This window comes from Dendroctonus ponderosae, unplaced genomic scaffold (genome assembly GCF_020466585.1).
Source record: "Dendroctonus ponderosae isolate FM_Combo_2020 unplaced genomic scaffold, Dpon_F_20191213v2 Dpon_F_20191213_6, whole genome shotgun sequence".
NCBI lineage: Eukaryota > Metazoa > Arthropoda > Insecta > Coleoptera > Curculionidae > Dendroctonus > Dendroctonus ponderosae.
Genome location: NW_026018814.1, coordinates 11,777,138 through 11,799,052, shown reverse-complemented (window position 1 = coordinate 11,799,052; position 21,915 = coordinate 11,777,138). Strand labels below are relative to the sequence as shown.

General features: G+C 31.7%; 1 protein-coding gene across 5 annotated transcripts in view; it reads right to left on the bottom strand.

Annotated features, from left to right (window-relative positions):
• The window catches only part of LOC109545195 (protein dead ringer), a 114,175-nt gene that overhangs the window by 82,414 nt on the left and 9,846 nt on the right, over nt 1–21,915 (bottom strand). For 4 of the 5 annotated variants that reach the window (XM_048667205.1, XM_048667204.1, XM_048667206.1 and 1 more), the window contains exon 2: nt 15,434–15,535. The exons of the other annotated variant lie outside the window; for it this stretch is intronic. In XM_048667205.1, coding sequence (XP_048523162.1) covers nt 15,434–15,535 — 102 coding nt within the window. The remainder of the gene's footprint in view (nt 1–15,433; nt 15,536–21,915) is intronic. 5 annotated transcript variants of the gene reach the window in all.

Sequence of the window (21,915 nt, the reverse complement as noted above, 5' to 3'; positions counted from 1 at the left end):
TACTATATTAGGGCTCTTCAAAATTTATATGTGAATGCACACAAGCAAGAAAAACAATAAAGTAATCATTATCTAATAAATTAAAATATGTAGCTTGTAAATGTAATTTTATTTTTTTTCTCATATTGGACACAATTGAACAATGGAATATAATAAAATACATATATCTAGTGACTAACAGAAAAATGAAAGAGTCAATTTGACGTTAAACTAAAATTGAGCTCCAAAAGTGTGCATTTTTTGTATAGTTTCGCTTTTTATATGGTTTTTGTTATTTTCTTTCAACTCTGCTTATCTCCTCTACTCGAAGCTACATGTAATTTGGAGTACTAATGCTTAGTAATAAATTAATTGACCATGTCTAGGAACTTTAAGGCTGTATATTGAAGATTTTTAAAAACAGGAGTAACAAATACTGTTGAGGGTGGCCGATTTTTCATCCTTTGAAAATGAACGCAAATATTGTCAAAATTAAGTTTTATTGATAAACAATGAGCACTAGTTAAAGCATTTAGTAATATGCTTCTATGTAACGTTAGAAATAACTGAGCAACATTAATAAAAATCGCATAATATTGAGCCAGCTTAGTTTCAGTGCTGTTCCTTATATGTAAGCATCTGAGATGAAAATGGAAACCGTCAAAAATTAATGTACACTTCAATCGGTCGGAGGTGCCTTTATATGAACATTTTGGGAAAATATTTAAAAATCTCCAGATGATAACAGATTTCCAACAGAGTGAGCAGATTTCTTATCTGTCATATACTTTTAATTCAAAATATCAAACTACTATATTGTGCAGTTTAATCAATCAACCAATTACTGACTTTTTTAATGTTGTCAAATCAGAAACATTTAAATTGCCTTTCTTCAGTCAATGCTCAGGCTTCTTCATCGGTAGCATATGGAATAAAATAAGCCAGTTTAACCTGATGCACACTCACAACATATAAATTTAAATCCCTCCGACAGACAAAACTATCCATCATAACTAGTCTTGTTTGGGTGCGTGAAAAGCGTGGGTTTCGAAAATAATGTCACTCCGACCTGCCTTAACTTCGTCTACAAATACGAAGAAGCAGGACACGCGACAAGATCTGAAAAATTATGGGCTATTTGAACAGTGTGGCCGCCAGTGGGTTTCTGGTCCCCTTTGTATCTAATGTCGTCATAGTTGGGTAGAACATGAGCATCTTCCACGTGCCTGCAAGCTCTTTTCGTAGGGCTGCCAAAAGAGCCTTAAAAGTTCTGATCATTCTCACCTACGATTTTTATTGTTAATCCAAGAAAGAGTGGCTTTGATACACTGAGCCGGAACGAAAATAATTTGTTTTACTGAATGAAGCAGACTGGAATTTTAAGAAAAATATTTATGGATTGTTTCCAACCGACATAGTTTCTTCAAAAAATATTTCTATTATTACTACATTTTCAGCAACAATACAGTTAATAAGTTGGTAATACAAATACAATTTTACTTAAAATTTACTTGCAAAACGTAATTACGTTCTACAATTTAGAAAAAATCATTGAAATTGTATAATTATGTAATATTAAGCAATAAGTATGACTTGACTTGACTTAAATTTCAATGCAAAAATCAAGCAAAACATTCAAGCTTATTTTGTTTGATGCGTAATATTCGATACCAAATTAATTGCAATTGTATATAATGGGAAGGACCCGAATAAACATTTATACATTTCTATTTTATCAAAAAAAAACAAAGATTAACATCGACAAATAAAAGGTCTGTGAATAATTGCTGTTCGCTGACCTAAATCCAAATACCTCAAAAATAAGTTGTCGTGACACCACACAATTATCAGTTAAATTTAATATTAATCCACGCTATGCAACAGCTGCAAATATCATGCAGTCAACTTCTCAAGATATTCTGCACGTATTATGAACAATTATTCTGTCAATTCTGCAGTGCTGCAGCAGGTGAGTTGATCAAAATAGCGAATATAATTTGAAAAAAAAGTACAAAACTCCCTATATCATTAAAATGTTGCATTATTTTTGAATGTGGCTTAAAAAAGTATCGTGAAGAATTCGGCTACTGTACTGGAAATGGCGTGTCGAGTTTCGTTTATTTTCATAGTCTGGAGGATTTGCACCCTGCAATCATTGCTATTATCCTTCAATTAGAGTCATCGCGGTAAAACAAGTCTAATATGGTTTGAGTGAGTTCCATTGCTTTAAAAATTAAGTTGTAGGAAAGTAGAATTTTTGGCTTGTTAAAGCACAGCTGGCCGGATTGAGTTACCACTAATGTGCAATTATACCACAAATTCTAAACAATATATTTACTTCGCCATTTGTTCTTATATTAAAATTTCAACTTTTTATGTTGCTCTATCCAATGTTGCATAACAATACTACTACAGTCACCTGTTTTGACTTGAAAAAATTGGAACCTGAATAATTAGTTAATTATCTTATTAGTTAATTATCAGCGAAATATAAGCAGAATAAGCTATAAAAGCATGTAGCAACACAAAACACAGTAACTTACGAAACGACTATTTCTATATGACGATTATTCTTTGGTCAAATTATTTTGTTGACAATAAATTACATGACTCGATATCGCCTGTTTAGATATGCAGGAGCAATTAGCAAATTGCAAAATAGTTTGCAGCTTTATCGCAAAATTATTTCCTTTTTCTATAAAATGAATAATGTATAAACCAGGTTAATTGTTGTATATTAAAATTATACCTATTTTGATACGCAAAGCAAGGTTACCTTGGCTATTAAAAAGCTTTCGTGATAAGAATTGTTTTCATAAATGTATAAAATTAGTGTCAGGTAAATGAGGTTGTTGAATATTCGCTTTCTTTCATTACTTCTTTTAATTATGGTTTATATGCTATTGCTATGTTTTATGCTATTTTAAGGATTAAGGATTCTTAACTTGTTAATTGACTGATAATCCTGAAGGAAAACTAACTGAAACGTTATTATGCCTATTTTTAGAATTAGCTTTGTCCATACAATTTGAAAAATTTTTTCGTGTCAATTAATTACTGAAATTAAATGAATCAATACAGCGTTTTAAACTGCCGGTTACTAAAACAAAATCTACATTAAAAGTATACAAGTACTACAAAGTTTTCAAAGAACTGACTAATTGGAAAAGAAAATTCCAGAAACTTGAAGACAATTCAGGACCTTTATGGTTTCAAAGAGAACATTACAGCATTTACCAGGAAATTAAAAAACCTCGAAGAAAGCAATACAAAAGTTTTGTTGCAAAATTTCACCAGTTGAACATGAAGTTTCCTCTTACTCTAAGATAGCGCATCCTAACAAATCGGAAACTACTTAATTTTACTGCTAAGCCACGTTCATGATTTAAAAAAAAAGTCAAGAGAAACATGTTCCAAAATTCTTGTCAATGTAAAAACTTGGTATGAGTACACTTTATGCAAAACTACTTTCTGAGTGTTTGCAACTGAAAAATTGGTATACAATAGGATATAACAAACATTGATAAGTTTATCTTCTCTCATATTTTGTCAAGGAACTTAAAATTGAAAGTTTAATAAGAATACCAACATGCGTTTAGACTTTTGCTATGTTTCCTCTTGCATTTGTTTATACACTTTATATTTAGGGAACGTAAAAAAGTCAATCTATCCAATCTAAACAAAACATCCACCGCGATAAATTGGTCTAATTCAAAATATATTTGAAACACGTGCAATAACCATTAGGTACTATTTGGTTGCTTATCAAATTAATATTAAAGTTTACCTAACGATTTTACGATCTGGCGATTTATAAGCGTTTTAACAGCTCTATACTAATTTCTAATGCATTAAAAGATAATTTAATTATTGTTTTATTACTAATGATCGTATTGTTTGCCTTGACCAGAACCGAAAATAAATTTGAGCTCGGATTCATACTTAATTAGCTGAGTTATGATTATAAGAGTGTCAGATATTACTTTAGAATTTATATTTAATGACAGGCAAACTTAACTTTAGCACATTTACATTTACATTTATTATCGACAGAAATAAAGAACTTAGGGCCAATGAAATTGTTGCGGATTTAACAGTTTAATGTTGGTTCTCATGCATCTACCGCATCCGTTATTATGTTATTATATTAAATAGGGTTACAGATTTTAATGAAATAAATGGATATTTACAGGAACATTATTTCTTAGCTGTACGTAACAGGCTACTAAAATTAAAATAGATAATATAATCATCTAAACACTGATCAATAGTGAACTTTCCTCGATACTTTTTGTAAAATATAAAAATTTCAAAACGAAACAAAAGTTTAATTAGGGCTTCCTATGGGATAATAAATTTTAAGAAACTGAAATATAGGAGCATTTTTTTGTGGTTTTAAAGGGAAATCCTTAAGAGAAAGGGGCTGAAGAGGAAAGAAGAAGAGAGCTGATGAATGAATGATTAAAAATGATGAATGAATGATTAAATATAATAATAAAGTTGGAAATATTATACTATTTCGGGTTTATGTCCGATGTTCCAATACTAAACCTTTGTAACATTTTGCATGCAGCGAAAGCAGCCACAAATTACGCCTACTAAAACATTTTTTTTTCAGTTTTATTTTGCAAGTTTTGCGCTGAATAGATAGGGTGGTATAATATTATCAAATGCTACTTCCACTTGTCATTTGCCATATATTTGCTGTAAAATTTCGTTTAGACCAAGGGTATTGCTCTGAAAGTTACAAGCTCTGAAAGCACATACCAAGATTTAGATTATGAACCTGTGCATCGTATCATTTATTCTCTAATATTTTGCTTCGTTAAGATATAAGATTACTTTGAATATTTATCAACCAACGAAATTCTATAATCGGAGTATAATTGAATTCTTCTTCGAATATATTCTTGAAAATTAACAAAGCCTTTTCATAGCTCTGTATCTACATGCAAGTTTCCTGTGTTTAATTCCCAATTGGGTCCCTAAACTGACTTCAAACTACTCATACAGTACATTAATCATTCTCTGAAAATGTCACATTCCAAAAGCCCGTCGACTTTTGATATAATTAGGGGTGTCGCATGTAAGACCCTCCTTTGTATAATTACAAGAGGGTGTCACGGGCCACATGCTCAATTCGAGACAAGTTAAGAACCTAAAAATAGGTTGTTGGTCGTTATTAAATAATCAGTGAAACCACATCAAGTATTCATATAAGAGTTATCTTATTCGCTTGGCAAAACAACTGAGTATAGCTACATTTTGTCTTATAGTGATACATCAACCTGCTATTGAGCGAGTGTCGTTTCTGCACTCGACCTTAAAAACAATGGCAGAATAACGAATATACTGAGAGACAAGCAATTAGAAAAGGTAGCCGACCCAAAAGCATTTTTAAGGCAAACACGAGAACGGAGGGTTCACTGCAAATATTGATACACGTGTGCTGGCTACCTACCATGCTTGATCGTCTTAACCTGCTTAACGCTTATGTAGAATAAAGTACGCCATTTTTTCCAATTGTGCGACTAAACATGGTTTGGGTTTTAAATCCCGCAACAGGTTGCAAACAAAGCCTATATAAGGAACGTGTTCTACTAGGATTTGTCCTTATTGTAAACGAGTTCTTATAGTGCAACTTTCGTAAATTAAGGGCTATTAATTTCAGAGCTTTTATCTCAAGTAATGGAGAAGAAAACTAGCTAATGCCGATTAGCTAAAGGAATCAATTAGACGATTTAAAGTGTTGTGTTAACTGCGTCTCAATAAGTCCAAGAACCAAACTTGGCTGCCAATTAGTATACATTAATCAATATACTTGTCCATATCAACTTACGCTCAGGAGTTACGATACTAATATTCGCTTGTCAAATGGTGTTTTTTTAAGAGTAAAATCTTTTTTAGAATTTGAATTAAAAGCATCTTTAAAATTAAGAGAATTTTTAAAATACGTTTTAACAGTAATAATAAAATATCCATTTTTATCATCCACATATAAAAGTGATTTTGAAGAAGAAGAAACGTTGTTCAAGAAACTGAGTTCCTGATAGAAAAATAAAATTGAAATAAATACTCAAGAGGAATTATTTAGGATTGGGTTTACAACTTTTCAGATGTTTGCCTCTTTTACCGCGTAAAAGTTAATACATATCCATTTCCAGGATGTTATAGATCTCAACAGAATAATAGGATAATTTTATACATTCCAAATTTATTAAAGCTGTATAATTTGGAACAGCTAAAATAGATTCATTTGGTGAAATTGAGCATAATAATGCCGTATCTAATAAAGCAGTCAGGTGCTTAGTGGCATTTATTTCTTTTTACAGGACATTTTACGAAAAATTGTTATTATCGTAACTTAATATTTAAATTCTATCTATCTTTCCATTTACCAAATACTTTTAGCAGAGATTAGTAGAATCTACTAATATCTGCTTTTAGTCTGTTGCTTTGCTATAATTTTATCACTTGCTTAGTTTCTGTTATAGTCGGAGTGGTTTCAATTCGCGCTGCGTTATTGGGATCTTGTAGATGATAGTTCAAATTCGGTTTCAGTATAACAAAGTATAACAAGTGTAATTTCGTGTTCAACTATATGGAAATTCCCTTAGTAAACGAGGGATATATTATATATATTCTCTTAGAATAAAATATTTGCCTAAATTACTGAGGCCATAATTAACGCAAACTTTAATTCCTGCGCCTTTGCTTTCGGATTTTTATTATTCATTAAAATTTCTTATTTTAAAAACCATCTGCCAAAAAACGCTTATGTAAAAGAAGGTGAATTATAAACTACTAAGACATCTCTTTTTATAAATGTGGCACACAGTTGCATATAAATAATAATATTCAGAAGCATATTTAAATTGACTAAATAAGATACCGAAGCCGTTAAATAATCGTCATAAAATTGTTTTGTACAATTAAACTGGCATATTTTCATTAAGTGTTCAAATCATCTTAACAAAAAATTTAAGAATTTAAAACGTCATTACATCACGTATCAATTCCGAGAATCCAATAATGAAGCTGGAATTAATATTTACTCAATACATTAATTTAAGAATTAAACAGAAACATTTGCTCAGTTCAAATAATATTAAAAAACGCAGTATTTTAATATTTTAACAATAATTAGCAAATTAGAACTAATCGTGTTTCCCTTTGAATATACATTAGACATATATTTTTGAAATAAAAAATGTCTTTCTCAAGAATGCGAAGAATGAAAGAAATGGAGAAGCGCAAAGAAGAAATTGCACGATACTTTCAAAGCGTCAATTGGTATTTGCTTTCATTATTTTTCATAAAATGTATTCGATTTCTAAAAACTTGAATTCAATTCGTATTTTTTTTAATGCTTTTTCTAAATGCCGCATGCAGACTTTCTGAAAGTACTATCTTTTGCAATCGCTGTCGGTTTACGTTCAGAATAATTTTGGAAAAACTCCTCGTTCCCGTCAATTTTCATTTGCAAACAATTTTTTTAGACCAAATTTATTTATACAGGGTGGTCCGAATATAAGTAGCGATCATCAACTTTTTTTTCAAATGGAAGTATCTGCTTTTTTTTCAATTTTTAATTCTCCATTGAATTTATGCCTCAGGTAACATGTGCTACACTTAAACAGTTACCGAGAAATTTACGATTGGCCCTATCAATAATTAATAGCGACGATTTCTTTCAAAGTTATGTAGTCCTAAAAAAGATCGAGTCATTTCAAGAAATAGAGCAACAACCAAATTAAATGTTCGAAATGTGTGCCGTTTACGACTTGACAATATTCAAAGCGATCGATAAACAAAATTTTTTTTTTAAATGAAGATTATGGTTATAATTTATTTTTTGTGTAAACAAAATTACCATTAAAAAACGGGAATTTAAAAATAAAAATTCGGGTCCGACCTTTTTACAAAAAACATACTCCTGAATTTTAAATCAGTTTAGAAGTTGCTTCTGTGGCTCACAGTATAATTTAATACATAAAAATAATTTTATATAAAAACCATAGGTTTCAGCAGTGTAGGTTCGGTAAGATTTGTTACTCTTGGTCGCATGGGGGTTTCCTACCAAAATATTTTCAAAAACGGTATTCAGTGGTCTAAACAAGATCTGGATCTGGATACTCCGTGTCGGTAAAATGTATTCCCTAGGAACCAATCACCAATATATCTAGTTCTCCAGATATCCCTTATTAAAGAGAATGGTTCCAACAGGATGGGACAAAAAACATTACGGTTTAAATGTTCGAAGACCTTAATTAAAAAGAAATTTTTTTTCTGGAAGTGCCTCCGGTTTTACGTAAATAATTTTACGTTTTGTGGCCGGCGCCAACAACAACACCATATCATTAAGTTTTAAACAAACACAATGTTGTTAAACCAACGATTTCAGTTATAAATATATAAAAGTCAATTTAAATATCTCCCAATCGTAACTGTTTTAAAATCAGTCAATTCGTCAGCCTCTAGCAGGGAGTGGTTGGAAAAATATTCGAAATTTAAAAAGTGAAGGTTTCAATTAAAATAAGTCATATTGGTGCAAATAAGCTATTCGAAAGTGAAGTAGTATCTGAAGCGATTCAAGGCGGGTGTGGGCCATTCGGAGATTTATAAATTTATCATAAATAATGCAGGAGACCAGCAGGATACCGAGGACAATATTAGTACAGCGATGTAGGGAATTGATTTATCATCCCGATCCACAGGGTGTCTCCATAATATTACATTCATATTAATACATGGTTCAATTTTAATATTGTCACCAAGTATTTATAGCACTATTTGAATATTGGTTTTGTCTCAGATGATACACAACGAGGATTTGAATAATTGAATTTATAAGATAAGGTGTGGTGTTTTATCGCCATGGGGGTGATCAGCAGGCTTCGCATTCGAAACACCACCATGGTGAGACGAAGGGATTTGCAAAACTCAAATTCATTCACGGATTTATAAATTAGAACTTTATTCTGGTGGATTCTACATAAGTTTTACAGTTGACTCATTCTGCTTAACTTCAAGCATGAAAAATCACACGCAAATGTATTGGGATTTTATGCTACTAAATTGTGGAAGATCTTCTAACCAAAAGCTGTTCGGGGGTTAACTTGAAACTAAACAAAGTGAAAATTGCCTCCTCTCTGTTGACACAGGAAAAGCTAAAATAATACGTAGTTCTGGATGCTTTAAGATATTGTTAAATTTTTCCTTCTATTTAACTTGTTATTATATTCTTATCTTTCCTGGGTCTCAGTCAAGGTGTGAAGTAAAAATTTTGAAACATCGCTAATTTCATTACGTTTCGGCGAGACAACAGCGCCATCATCAGATTTGAAAATTTACACAAAGTCATGATTGGTAAAAATCAACGTTCTTTTAGGTCTTTGCCTTCTTGAAACCTTAAATTTGTCTGAAGGTTCGTATTGTTGTTCAGAGAATGCTTTTAAATCGTTTTGGTTGTATTTATTGTTTAGGGATTTTTACGTATTTATAATTTTTTTAATGATATCGTTGATTTTGGAAAAACAATAATTTAACACTATATTTAAAACTTGCATGTAAAAAATATTAGTACTTAGAAAGTACTTTCAAATAATTTTCATTATTCCGCTCTTTCCGAAAATTAAACTTCTCCTCCTTAACATTAAACATAAAAAATTAAGCAAAACTGTACACCTATAAAAATTATCGAAAAATGTAAAATATAAACTTTATTTACAGGAAATGCATAGAATCAGTAGGAAATGCAGTTGATAATTTATCATTTGCAATGACTAACATTCGAAATTAACTAAGTATGGCAATTGAAAGAAATGTGAAATTAATTACTTCTACCTTTCCGTTTACAATTTAAAAATCGACTATTATCAAGAAACCCAATATACGGTGTACCTTTAATTACCACATTTCCGGCTATCGGAGTTGAATATATGAGAGCAAGAATTTTAGAAGACTTGTTAAAACAAAACGCATTTATAACAATTATCTATCTGCCGACTGGAGTTAGTTTTGATCTATATGGAGTTGAAAAGGTTCCTGATAGGTGTCACGCGATAAACAGTATGATAAACAGCAATTTACGTCAAAACTTGGTCGTGTAAATATAGTTAAATCTGAAAAATAAGCCAATAACTAAAAGTATGTCAACAATATCCATACTAATCGTATCAGGTGTTGAGATTAATAATGGATATAAATTATTTTTCATATTAAAGCAACTAGTTCAACGATAAATCGCAAATCTGACTCTATTTAACTTGAGATTTGGATTATCAACCAAAATAATGATAGACGATTTGTTGGCACACTTCGTTGGTTTTCGAGCTACTTTGCGCATTCTACGAATTCCTTTACAAATTGAGGTAATCAACAAATGGCAATAAATGTACCAAAGTTCTATGCAATATTTCAACCATGAAAGTGATGGATTGATGCATATGAGCGAATTTAACAAATGGTCGTTGATGGCAAATCTATACACTTTGAATAGTTTCAACATGATAATCTATCTCTCGACCTGTTGGCCAGCTTTCCACAATTGTGGACATTAATTAAAATCACCCACATTTTACAAAGACGCTCCAAATCCCCGAAGACAATGATATAGTATATCAAATAATTCAAACAACCTTCTTTCCGTCTTTTGCCCAGTTCAGTGCCACATGTTCGTGGTTTTGATAGACAACACCATTCGGTTCTTATTAATAAAACCGAGAATAACTCGTGTTGCTCTTCAGACAGGACTTTTTATAATCGACATTAATCAAAAAGACACCTACGGAGCGGTGCCCCATCTCGTTTTATCCCATTGAATGGGTATGTTTAGGCCATGGGGATGCTGTTTCTGCGACATGCATGTTGGCGAAAATAACTCGCCATTATTCTTAGAAAGCGAATAAATATAATTGCACGTTTATATCGACCAGACCGCCGGTTATGCTTTATATGCTACAGAAAATAGAACCTCGTTTCTTGAAAGAAAAGCTTCCGTTACGTCGATCTTTATGTTTTCATGTTGAAGTTTCCTTTGTCAATGGAAAGCCATCGGAATCCTTCAATATCAACACATAATGTGTTATGTGTACTTGAAATATTATCTGGAAACAATATTATTTCCTAATCCAAATTAGAAACAGTGATTGTTTATATTTGTTTCAGTTTTTGCTGTTCTAATTCGCTATCAAAAAACTTGTATAATTTTTGTAGTCTTTTGTTTGCTCCTATAGTTGCTTTTAGTATCTCAAAGACAGAATAGATTTGTTCAATTTTATCACGTTATTACCCAAGAACACAATATTTTATCGACTCAACTGTGAATTATCTATGTAATATAGTCCTAACAAGAATTTTTCTTCCAAAGGTCTTCAAAAAAATGTAATTATTTTAGCAAAATTATAAATTGCTTTCAAAATACTGCATTTTGTAACAAGAAAAATATATTAAAAATTGCGAAATTTAATTTCCACTGTGTTAAGAATATTACCGTTAAAATTTTCTTTCAAGCTTATATGAACTATTTTTGGAAACGGGGCAGATATGTGCTCTAATCTGCTTAGGCTATACATTTGTGGCTTAATAGCTTCAATTGGGAATTATTGATAGGATTTCCACTTCGTTACCGTTCTTACAGTTCTGATTAGATTGGATGCATTAATAGTTTCCCGCACTACTCTTAACTTAAAAAAATCATGATTCAATGATAGCTGGTGTACAGGATCCTCTCGACAATTTCTTTGTAACTACTGGGAAAATCATCTTGTAACTGGTCAAGTGGTCAAGAAAACGTTGCTAAAAATGATCAAAATAAAAATTAATAAAATAAAAAATAGACTCACTGAACTGGGAAATAATGTAAACAAATATATCTGGAGGTCAAAATAAATTTTCAAGATCACGGGCAAAATATTTGCACGCAACAGTATTCTGCTACCTTTCATTAATAGTTTCAACTGTTCAAACATTTTGAACAAACGATCATTGAAAAGCCAGACTTTCGCGGCCATTGTTCGATACTGGCGATTTTTTTCGACCTTTCAGACCGTCGTGGAAAGTAAGTTTTTCCTGACGTTTCGCATATGCGAGTAGCTTGCATCTTCATAGGTGTTCGGCTCCAAAGCTTAGATAATAGAGCAACCACGCCTCAATCAAAGATGCAAGCMAAATGCGCTTRAWAAATGAYTGAAAATGTTTTTCTTTTTCCCTRCGRTCTAAAGGAGAGCGCAACTCTAATGCCAAAAAATTCGTTCAGCACACCTCTAATGYAAAGTATCAGAAACCATAATTTTTTTCTGATTACAGACGAATTGAAAAGAAAATGTTTACTCGAAAAAAATGTCTAATAAAATTATACTAAATTGGTTAACAATTAGCAGCATTCAATTGTAAGTTAGCTTTCAGAATTTCGCATTCACAGCACAATATCGAAGGTAATCGGATTTGAAGATCTGTTCTTTTAACGAGTTAAAAAAACCAGCAATGATAGCAATTTTTACTTTTTGAAACGTAGGTAATTTAGCAAGAACTACGATCCTGCCAATTCTGCGTAGAAAACACCCTTAGGCTTTCTACACGAAAAAACTGATAAATGTATCCCTTTTCTGAACGATTTACCCACTGACGAAGATTAAGCTTTGCTTCAGTTATTTTAAATTGTTGCATCTAGTTATGAAAACCGTGCTAAAGTCGTAGACCTGAATTTAATGGGTAAAATGTCATATTCCTAATAAATCTCAATAAATAAATTAATAAAGAATGAATTGTTTTAAAGAATCACAATGTAGTACATCTTAAATTATGTTTGTTGGTACGATTCTGCTTTTCTTATATTTTAAAATTGCTTTCGACCTCACTTAATAAACAAACAATTAAATCTGAGCAAAAAAGATGAACTTGAACAAAAACTCCAAACCAACTGGAGCCAGATGTTGAATGATCATTCATCTTCCATCTAATCAATGTAACACTTTAAATCAGCTGAAACTATTCTAACGTAAGGAGGTCCAGAGCAGTGGACATTTATAATTATGATGATCGCAACACGGTTATTAAATTCGTCGGCTAGTGAACATGAAATTATATCCACCAGACTGTGGATAAATATAAATATAATAATACGTTTATATCTGAGTAAGTGCGCATTATTAAGACAAATTGAAACCGTCTAGTGCAGTCGCAATCTCGGTCTCACATTCCCAAATGACAAACAGTTTAATTCTGGAATCGTCCTTTTAATGGCCATTCTCAATAACAAGGCAATTTGGACACGGATTTTTATTTCCTGTAATTCGCTTTAGGTTGAAAACTTTTACAGCCTTTCAATAGTTAGTTAGAAGAAAGGAATCAAAATGCAAAAAAAATTAAATCCAAGGAAAGAAATTCAGAAAGGTTGTGGATAATTATGTCCACAAGTTCAAAGTATTTATTTTTTCGAAATGCTCATTGAGTAGCTCCTGAATTTTTTTAAATTCAGAGTTGGGATTAGTTTTTTACTACGGTTGTAATCAACGCTGACTATACAACCACGGCTTAATATTGTCTTAGACAACGAACCATGCATATCTACATTACCAGTAAATATTTGTTTTTGCCAATGTCTAGGATTTATCCAATATTATATTTTCATTTTTATCTTTTTTGTATTGTGCTTCTATTCAGACTTTGTCTTCAGGCGCTCAATTACGAGTAACCTGACCATATTAAGACATGTCCTCTGAATTGAGTTAAACCGATGCCACCGAATGTCTTTATTTCGGCGGTAGCGGTTGAACCCGTTTCCTTAGTAGAACTACCGAGTTTCCATGATTTGCTGCAAATTAAATTTAACTCAAATGAAATTTAGTCGAATTGAACACTGCATTGTCTCAGATTTTATTAGTCTTAAAAACAAAACAAGATATCAAATAAAGCCCTAAAGATAAAAGACTTTAGAACTACATCACTGAATAGACGAGTGCAGATGTTTTATTCAAATTGAATTGAATTGAACGTTTTTGTTTTCGAACAGAAGAGGTGGTTGGCTCACAAAATGGTCGCTGTCAAAAGCTGTCGAGCTCAAACTTTACCAGAATATGTAGAGGCATTAGCAGTATTTATAAATAAATGTACAGTGAATTAAATATGGAAAATCGTTAGTCTAAAAGATTTTTTGATAAAGTGTGTTTGGATTTTGCAGCAACTCGAGTATGAAATATTTTACCATTTCATAAAAACATAGTTTTCTTATATTTTACTGATGCGACTATGCATGAACACCAGTAGTAAGAAATTACAAAAGTTAAGTATCACAATTCACACTCTCTACCATAATCGATTTAACGTTTCTTCAATAATTACCCCGATCTTAATTGGCGACTTTCACTTTGAGCATTTAAGAGAGAGAATTTAATGCTGAATAATCACAATGTCATTTCGTTTACATCACAATCAAACTTTCTAGTATTGATAATGAGCTCTAACACACGCATTGATCATAAAATTGAATCATTAACCAACAGCGTTGATAGTTGGCGTCGTGAAATGGCATGAGTCCCATTTTTAACGTGTCCTTTTAACAGAAATGGTAAGGTGAAACTAGAATCTCTAGAGTATTTCGTCTGATCTTTTGTTTGGAAATACATATACAATAACATTTTGCAACCAGGAAATAATGTGATCTATATAAAAGTTTGCTGAACGCACATAAAGCAAATCGCTCAAATATGGTACTAATCTTCACTCGTCTACAGGTAAAGATCAAGTGGGTAATGTCATATTTAAGTTGAAAAAGAAACTTAAGTTGCTGATGTTGCTTTCACAACTCTGAGCTTTGAGGTACCTACATTGATTTGCGTTAATTTTTAATTCCGTTGCTTAAGTTTTTGTTGTTTTAACTGTTCAAATCCACTTATCTCACCTCTCGATGGATTGTGAATAGTTCTGCTGATATATAACCGAAATAAATTCGGGACTAAGTTTAAAACAATTAGGTTAGCTTTGTTAAAAATCGATTCTACCAAAAATGCTGTTTTTACTAACGATTTTATTTAAACTAACCATTATATCCGTTCACGCGACCGTCGGCGACTCGGCCCATTTAAACTAATTTGAAATGTCCCAAAGCCGGGAAACAAAATAACCAAGTGCAAAACCAGAGACATCAAAAGAACCATCTAAAATTAAATCTAGACTGGATTAATTTCTTGGAATATTTCTTATTAAATTCAGCATCCGTTGGCAAACCTAAAATTATGCCAGGTCTCTTTAATATCTAATGTTTCGCGGTTTCCACTAAAGAAGCGTCTAAACGCCGGCTTGCATGTCTTGACATCGTAATATTATTCATAGGTTCTAATGAGTAATAACTGATGGTGTAAATACTTGCAAGTGAAAACCTTAAAGGCATTGCTTGCATCCAGATTTTCAGGTAAGCTAACAGCGTGATTATTTGCTTCACGGAGGCACTTACCATTTTTCGATTATTTATCCATGTGTCTGCTGGCAAAATAGTTTGAGGATACGATCTATGCAACGCTTCTATTATAATTTTTAAGTCCGATGCTATCCTTACCTGCAAACAGAATAAGTTAGCTTGAAATTACTAATAACCAATAGCAGAATATCTATTATAGACAGAAGAAAGCTTTGTTATATCTACAACTCTTCACACCTATTGCAACAATCACACTATCGCAACCTTAACTGTCTTCAGGTTACGATACAATGAAAAAACGTCGGTTTGGAAAATTTAAATATGATTTTACTTTGCTGATAAATTTTACTTTTATTCAACTCGCTGTTACTGACTTATTTATTTATTAGCGAAAATCGTAACTATCAAACCAAAAACATCTGGCATAAGAATTATGGCGGACTTCAAATTCTTGGGGCGGATGAATCGCGCTGTTTAGTTTAATCCAAAAAAAAAAGAATTTAAATTTAATAATTTTTAAGAAAGAAGAAGAATTTAAATGCAAATAATCGAACCGCGACTTATACGTGCGATAATTATACAAATAAGTTACTTAATGTTGAATCAAGTGATTAATAAATAAGCAAATGTTTATTTAGTGACAGTCGTATTAATTCGTGACAAGCCTCTAATAATAGCATAGCACACTATATAAATTTTATTTAAGAATTAATACAAATCATTGAACTTTTCAGCCTTATAAACGTATTTTGCAAATATTAAATTTGCTTATAGGTTTTACTAAACAAGAAAAGGCAAATAGGAAACTTTCAATTATTAGAATGAAGCAGGTATTCATGTTTTAGACATAAGCCAAAGAACATAAATAAAGAAGGAAAATTAAAAGATAACAAGAAAACTAAAGAACAAAAAAACAATACAGATTTAACTAAAATTAAACAGTTATTCCTAGATTCATACATGGATGCAAAAGCCAGCCATTACTCATATACATACTTACAATGTAATTGTTCTGATGCTGACAAGATCGTTCATATATTAACATATTTAATAATAAATAAATGTGATTACCAATAAAAGTTAGTTTTCTAAGGAACAAGGACAAATTTGCTGTAAAACCCAGATGATTATATTAAGAAAATATATGTTTATGTTGAAGTTAATGAGTAATTAGATTTGTTTACGGCATAAAAGGAATTTATGTGATATAAAGTTTATGATTCGCGTTGGACGTTAACATGGCTTTATATTAAAATGTAATTAAATTTCGAAATGTTCTACGCAGGCATGGCAACAACTCAGTGGTTACATGACTAAAAATGTTTTGAACGCCAATTGGAAAAAAATTGATTGATATAATGAAAACGACAAAATAATTGTACTACTGTTTACACCACATTGCACAACTGCATTGCATTCATGCAAATTGCACTGTCCGCAAACTCTTCAGTCTATTAATGAAACATCCTGATTCAAAACCAGTTCGAAATGTTGAAAAATAGAGAATTTTCCTTATAATCGATTTTAATGCAATTACCATGCAGTTGTTCACGTAGTTTTATGGTTCGAATGCCATTAAACTACATCTGAAAAGTTTAACTACAACCACGTGCTTGAGAATGTTTGTTAACAGAAAAGTAAAACAAGTCGTTGAATTGCAATTCACAAGTCCTTTTATGATGCTGTTTTGATTAGGAATGCATTCAAACTGGAATTTAACTAATTTGGATCAGTGCCAGATAATTAAAAGTTCTTAAATAAATTGCCGCGAATGATATAAAAATGCAGACTGTTGGCGTGTTTCCAGTAAATTTACTTTTTGTTTTATGAGAATTATCATTATTAAATTAGAAATTAAGTTTTAACATGCTGTTGGTTTCATTACAATGTTGCGATTTAAAATTTTACCGAGAAAAGAAACCGATTGAAACCAAAGTGACACTGATTTATTAAGTAGCTAACGATGGATTAAGAATGCTCTGAAAAAAAGAAAAAAACAAAAAATAAAGGGTCTGAAGGAAAATTCAGCAAATTGTGTATTTTAGGAAGATACAGTTAATTCAAAATCATTTTGGGGGATGTTTTTTGGGGGATCATTTTGACACATGTCGAAAATTTTATTTCCTTAGCTGCCAGATTTCTCACTATTTTTTGTCGATCTCTTAATGCGTTTTGATGTAATTTGGAAAGTTTTTTAAATACATCGCTAATAACAAAAAATACACCCGTCAGAAAAAACTGAGCAGGAAGTTTTTTGAAGAAAAACACAATTTTCAAATTTTTCATGATATAGAATGTCTTAAGCAACTGTGTATGTATGCCATCGATGACAAAACCCCACAGCAATTAATTAAAATAGTCTAGGCTTGAATGCAACAGATTCTCGAATCAAAGCCGATCTCAAACAGATAACTGGGACCCAAACAGTTGAAAACATTAATTGTAACAAATCTTTTCCAATTAGCTACCACATAGCAACTTCGGTAAACGCCATCGAGACAAGAAAATAAAACAATCCGCTATTATAATGCGGGTCCCACATGTGAAGAAATCCATCGCATAAAGACCGGACTGCAAAACTAATGCTTTGAAACTATAATTTAGACCACTTATAATATTGGGAATTAAAATTGAAGGAAAATGATGGTCTTTGTTAAAGTCTGGGATGGTACGATAGTAGACTTGGTATGTCTTGCATGTGCTTTCAGCAACAGTTGTTAATTGATCCCTTATTGAATTTTTTCAGTTGAAATATTTTAGCTCTATATTAAGAGCACTTTTGTGTTGGGGTGTAGCTATAGGTAATAAATCTATCTAACTCCTGTAGATCCTGAACAAGAGCAAACTCGACCATAGGAATTTCAATTGACCATGGAAAAGAACTTTTGAGTGAACACAAAAAAATTTCTCCCGCCCAATTAACCTTGAGTATTTTATGTTGAGTTAGTGAAGTATCGTAAATTCCACTAAGGTGGTTAAGGTCTGTCGCATATTCATTTCTGAGTGAACAAAAATATAGTAGTCAATTTCATACATATAAAGATGTGAATCAATGAATGGGAATCGGTAGAACGCGTAAATATCAATTGAATTCACCTTCCAACTAAAGGGTTTGTTACCATTGTCAATCCTAAGAATAGAATCAATTAGTTTCGGTGAATGATGATTGAATCGGACCATATTGAATACTGATGAATATCAGACTCACGGAGAGTCGCGATTCTTCGGTCAGATTGTCTAAATCGAGTCGGTTGTTTTCCCGCGTCCATATCTGACAGTTGATATATTTCTTTCTTTTACATTATACATAATAATATCGGTACAAATAAAGGATGCCCGATGTTCGACATAAATCACACGACATAACATTCCTGGGAGATATCATTATTTGTATTTAATGGGCTCTGAATGGGCTGCTTTCTGGTCAGAACCGATGAAATTTTTAGATATCTGACTTATTGTTATAGATACAGATTCGAATTGGAGCCTAATAACGATATGGGTGACATCGAGGAAATGTATTAATATGATTATAATGTTTTGACTGATAATGTCTAGCTGGATGACGCTGTTTTGTTTTAATATCTCTCTAAATGGAATTTTGGTAGAAGCATCTAGTCCTATAAAAAATGTTCTTATTTGATAATCAAAGTAGCTTAACCATACTATATCTCTCGTATCTTATTTTCGATTGTTTTTTGGATTTAAGCATTCAAATACATTTTAGTATCAGTACTCCACTATCTCGCTTCTCATTCTTCACTTGGTGGTTCAAGAATGTCATTTTTGAAAGCCTGAAGTGCGATAACTGTATTATTCGTAACCGATATTTGTGAGTAACAAAATAAACTTGATGAACGTCTCAGAAAATAATTGGATCGTACTTAAATAGCACAAGAAGAGTCACGAATTTGGTTTAACATTTTTAATGCCCGAAAAGACGTCCTAAGCAAAGCTTTCCGCTGCCCAGTTAAACAGGAAATTTTTAAATATTAGTGCGTTGAGAAGTTGGAAGTTGTGTTGAGTAATTATGATTCGCTCATCTTTCACTTTAGTTTAGTGGATACAAGGCGTGCTTATTATTAAAGAACTAGAAATCTGTTCAATACCTTTAATAGTTAAAAGCCCTAAAACATTTAATTAAGAAAAGAGTTGTGATAAAAGGAAAACATAATAAATTTAGACAAATTCGCAAATTATGTGAAACATCCGTAGAAGATGGTAAACAATTTCCCCAGCTAAGGTTATTGAGTTAGAAAATGTTGCCTCTTTGGGAGAAAATGTGAAAACATGTCAATTTTTCAACTCTGCTTTTTATGGCCATCCCAATTTTCATAGCATAGTTATTGCATATTCCCCTGTCGATTGATTATGATTCCTAATATGTGTAAACAAAGAAGCACTAATTTCTGTATTCCTTGTACAAACTTGGTAAACCATTATCTTATCCTTCTTTACTTACTTTTCTATAAAAATCCAACGCAGACAACCCTATTTTACAGTAGAACAATGCATTAAACGTGTTCTTCGTAATGTAAACGTAGGTAATAATTTCCGCATGCAAATAATTTAAATAATGCAATAACGGTGGCCGTTTTTGTATTTTTATATAGCATTTTTCATCATCATTTTAATTAACGTGTTCGTCACACTAGGCTATAAAAGCTGTAATGCGCTTTATACTCAAGAGCAAAGATAATGGTAATTAAACCCGTCATTATACATATTAATGAATGTTGAAAAAAATCAATTATGCTGCGGCGGAGTCTTGATTATTATAAGATTTAATAATTGAAAAAATTTGCGACTTGCGGTATTGATCTTGCCTTTATGATTGTATAGCACTTTAACTAATAATTGAATTGTAAAAGCACTAAGACGACGTGAATTATGTTCGAATGCAAACACCTGACTGCGTTCTCTGTCGTTCTTCAACAATACATAATAAATAGTTATTTCATATCTTCAAAACGCTAATTATTTCCCTGATTGATACATGAATTGACTCTGAAGTTAGAGGAAATATTTATTTAACAAGCAAACAAAATTCGAAAATAGTCTTGAAAACATCTACAACATATAAGATTTTTTAGATTGAACCAGCAGGGGATTGAGGACATATCCTGCATATATCAATTGACTAGTAAAATCTGCAGATATTAATAAATAAAAATATGTACAGACTGAGATGCAAAAGACTAAATAAGTCTCCAATCATTCGATTCATGGTTGATTTTGAACTAAATAAAATTTTACCTGTGCCAATATAATCAAATGAATCAGTTGGGTTTTCTGATCCCTACTTACTATACTTAACACCTTAATTCTAAAAAACATCAACGGAACAAATAATATAGAATATGGGTTCTAGAGAAAATGTAAAATACTTTTGGGTCTTTTCGTTTATTTCTTTATTTTTCATTTCTTATAATCTTATTCACATTATTTAACGTGTTTCCCCATATATTACAATAACCACTGTTGATGCCCGCAAGTTAGTAACTACATTTAATTGTGGTTCGAGGAAAATTGCAATTGCTGTAATTATGCTAAATACTTGCATTATTAAAATTTTGCTTTATTACTTTCTACAATTGTACTTTGCCATTGCAATTAGCAATAAAGTTGATTAGTACTTACATATGCATTTAATTCGCGATACTAAAATTGCAACTGGCGACTTATAAACGATTTCTCGACCTACCTCTCAAGCAAATAGTTACGTTTACATCCTTAAAACATTTAAAATTATATTMTTATCCTAGATTTTATTGATGTCTAAGATCTATAAAAACTGTTTTAGAGCCACGTAGAGTTGATAGATTAATTTCTAATGGAAAGTGCCTCTTATYGTCAAGGTGCATTTCAAACGAAAACCCAGTTTAAWTAAAAAACTTSYCTTATAAATGGGTATGAACTAAAATGRAAAACGAAGATCAAATAGATATATTTTGGTTGTCTGAAGCTACCATCTATTAGGATAGCCCCCCCCCTTCAGAACCATCTTCCTGTAAAAACTGCTCAATAAAATAATCGTTACACGGSCAAATTTGCTCTAACTTTAGTCCAATTATTTTTTAGCCAGTAAGTGTTTTTGGAAAAGTTTAGTGYTGTATATAAAGTTGCTACAGGGTGGAAAATAAACAATTCAAAATTTCTGAAATTTCGACATACTCCCGACTTGGAAATACATATGTTTTTCGGAYTTTATGATAAATGACATAGGTCAAGATGGACCTCATAGCTGGAAACAMTTTTCACATTTTTTGTGTCTATCTTTTACCTACAGTGAGAGCTCAAAGTAAAACTAAAACCAAAAACCGATATACAGGATTGCGTCATTTAACGATTGGTTTGAACGTGAAGTTTGAATCCGAGTTTTCGGGGGCAATTTTCTGATTTCAGTCACTTTTAATGCAACAGAAACAGTGTTATAGATAAGTTCTATATTGTTGATATTGTTGAGGCGGATTCATTTTTTTGCAAACTTCTTTTTGGGTATTTCGCCTCAAAATTTT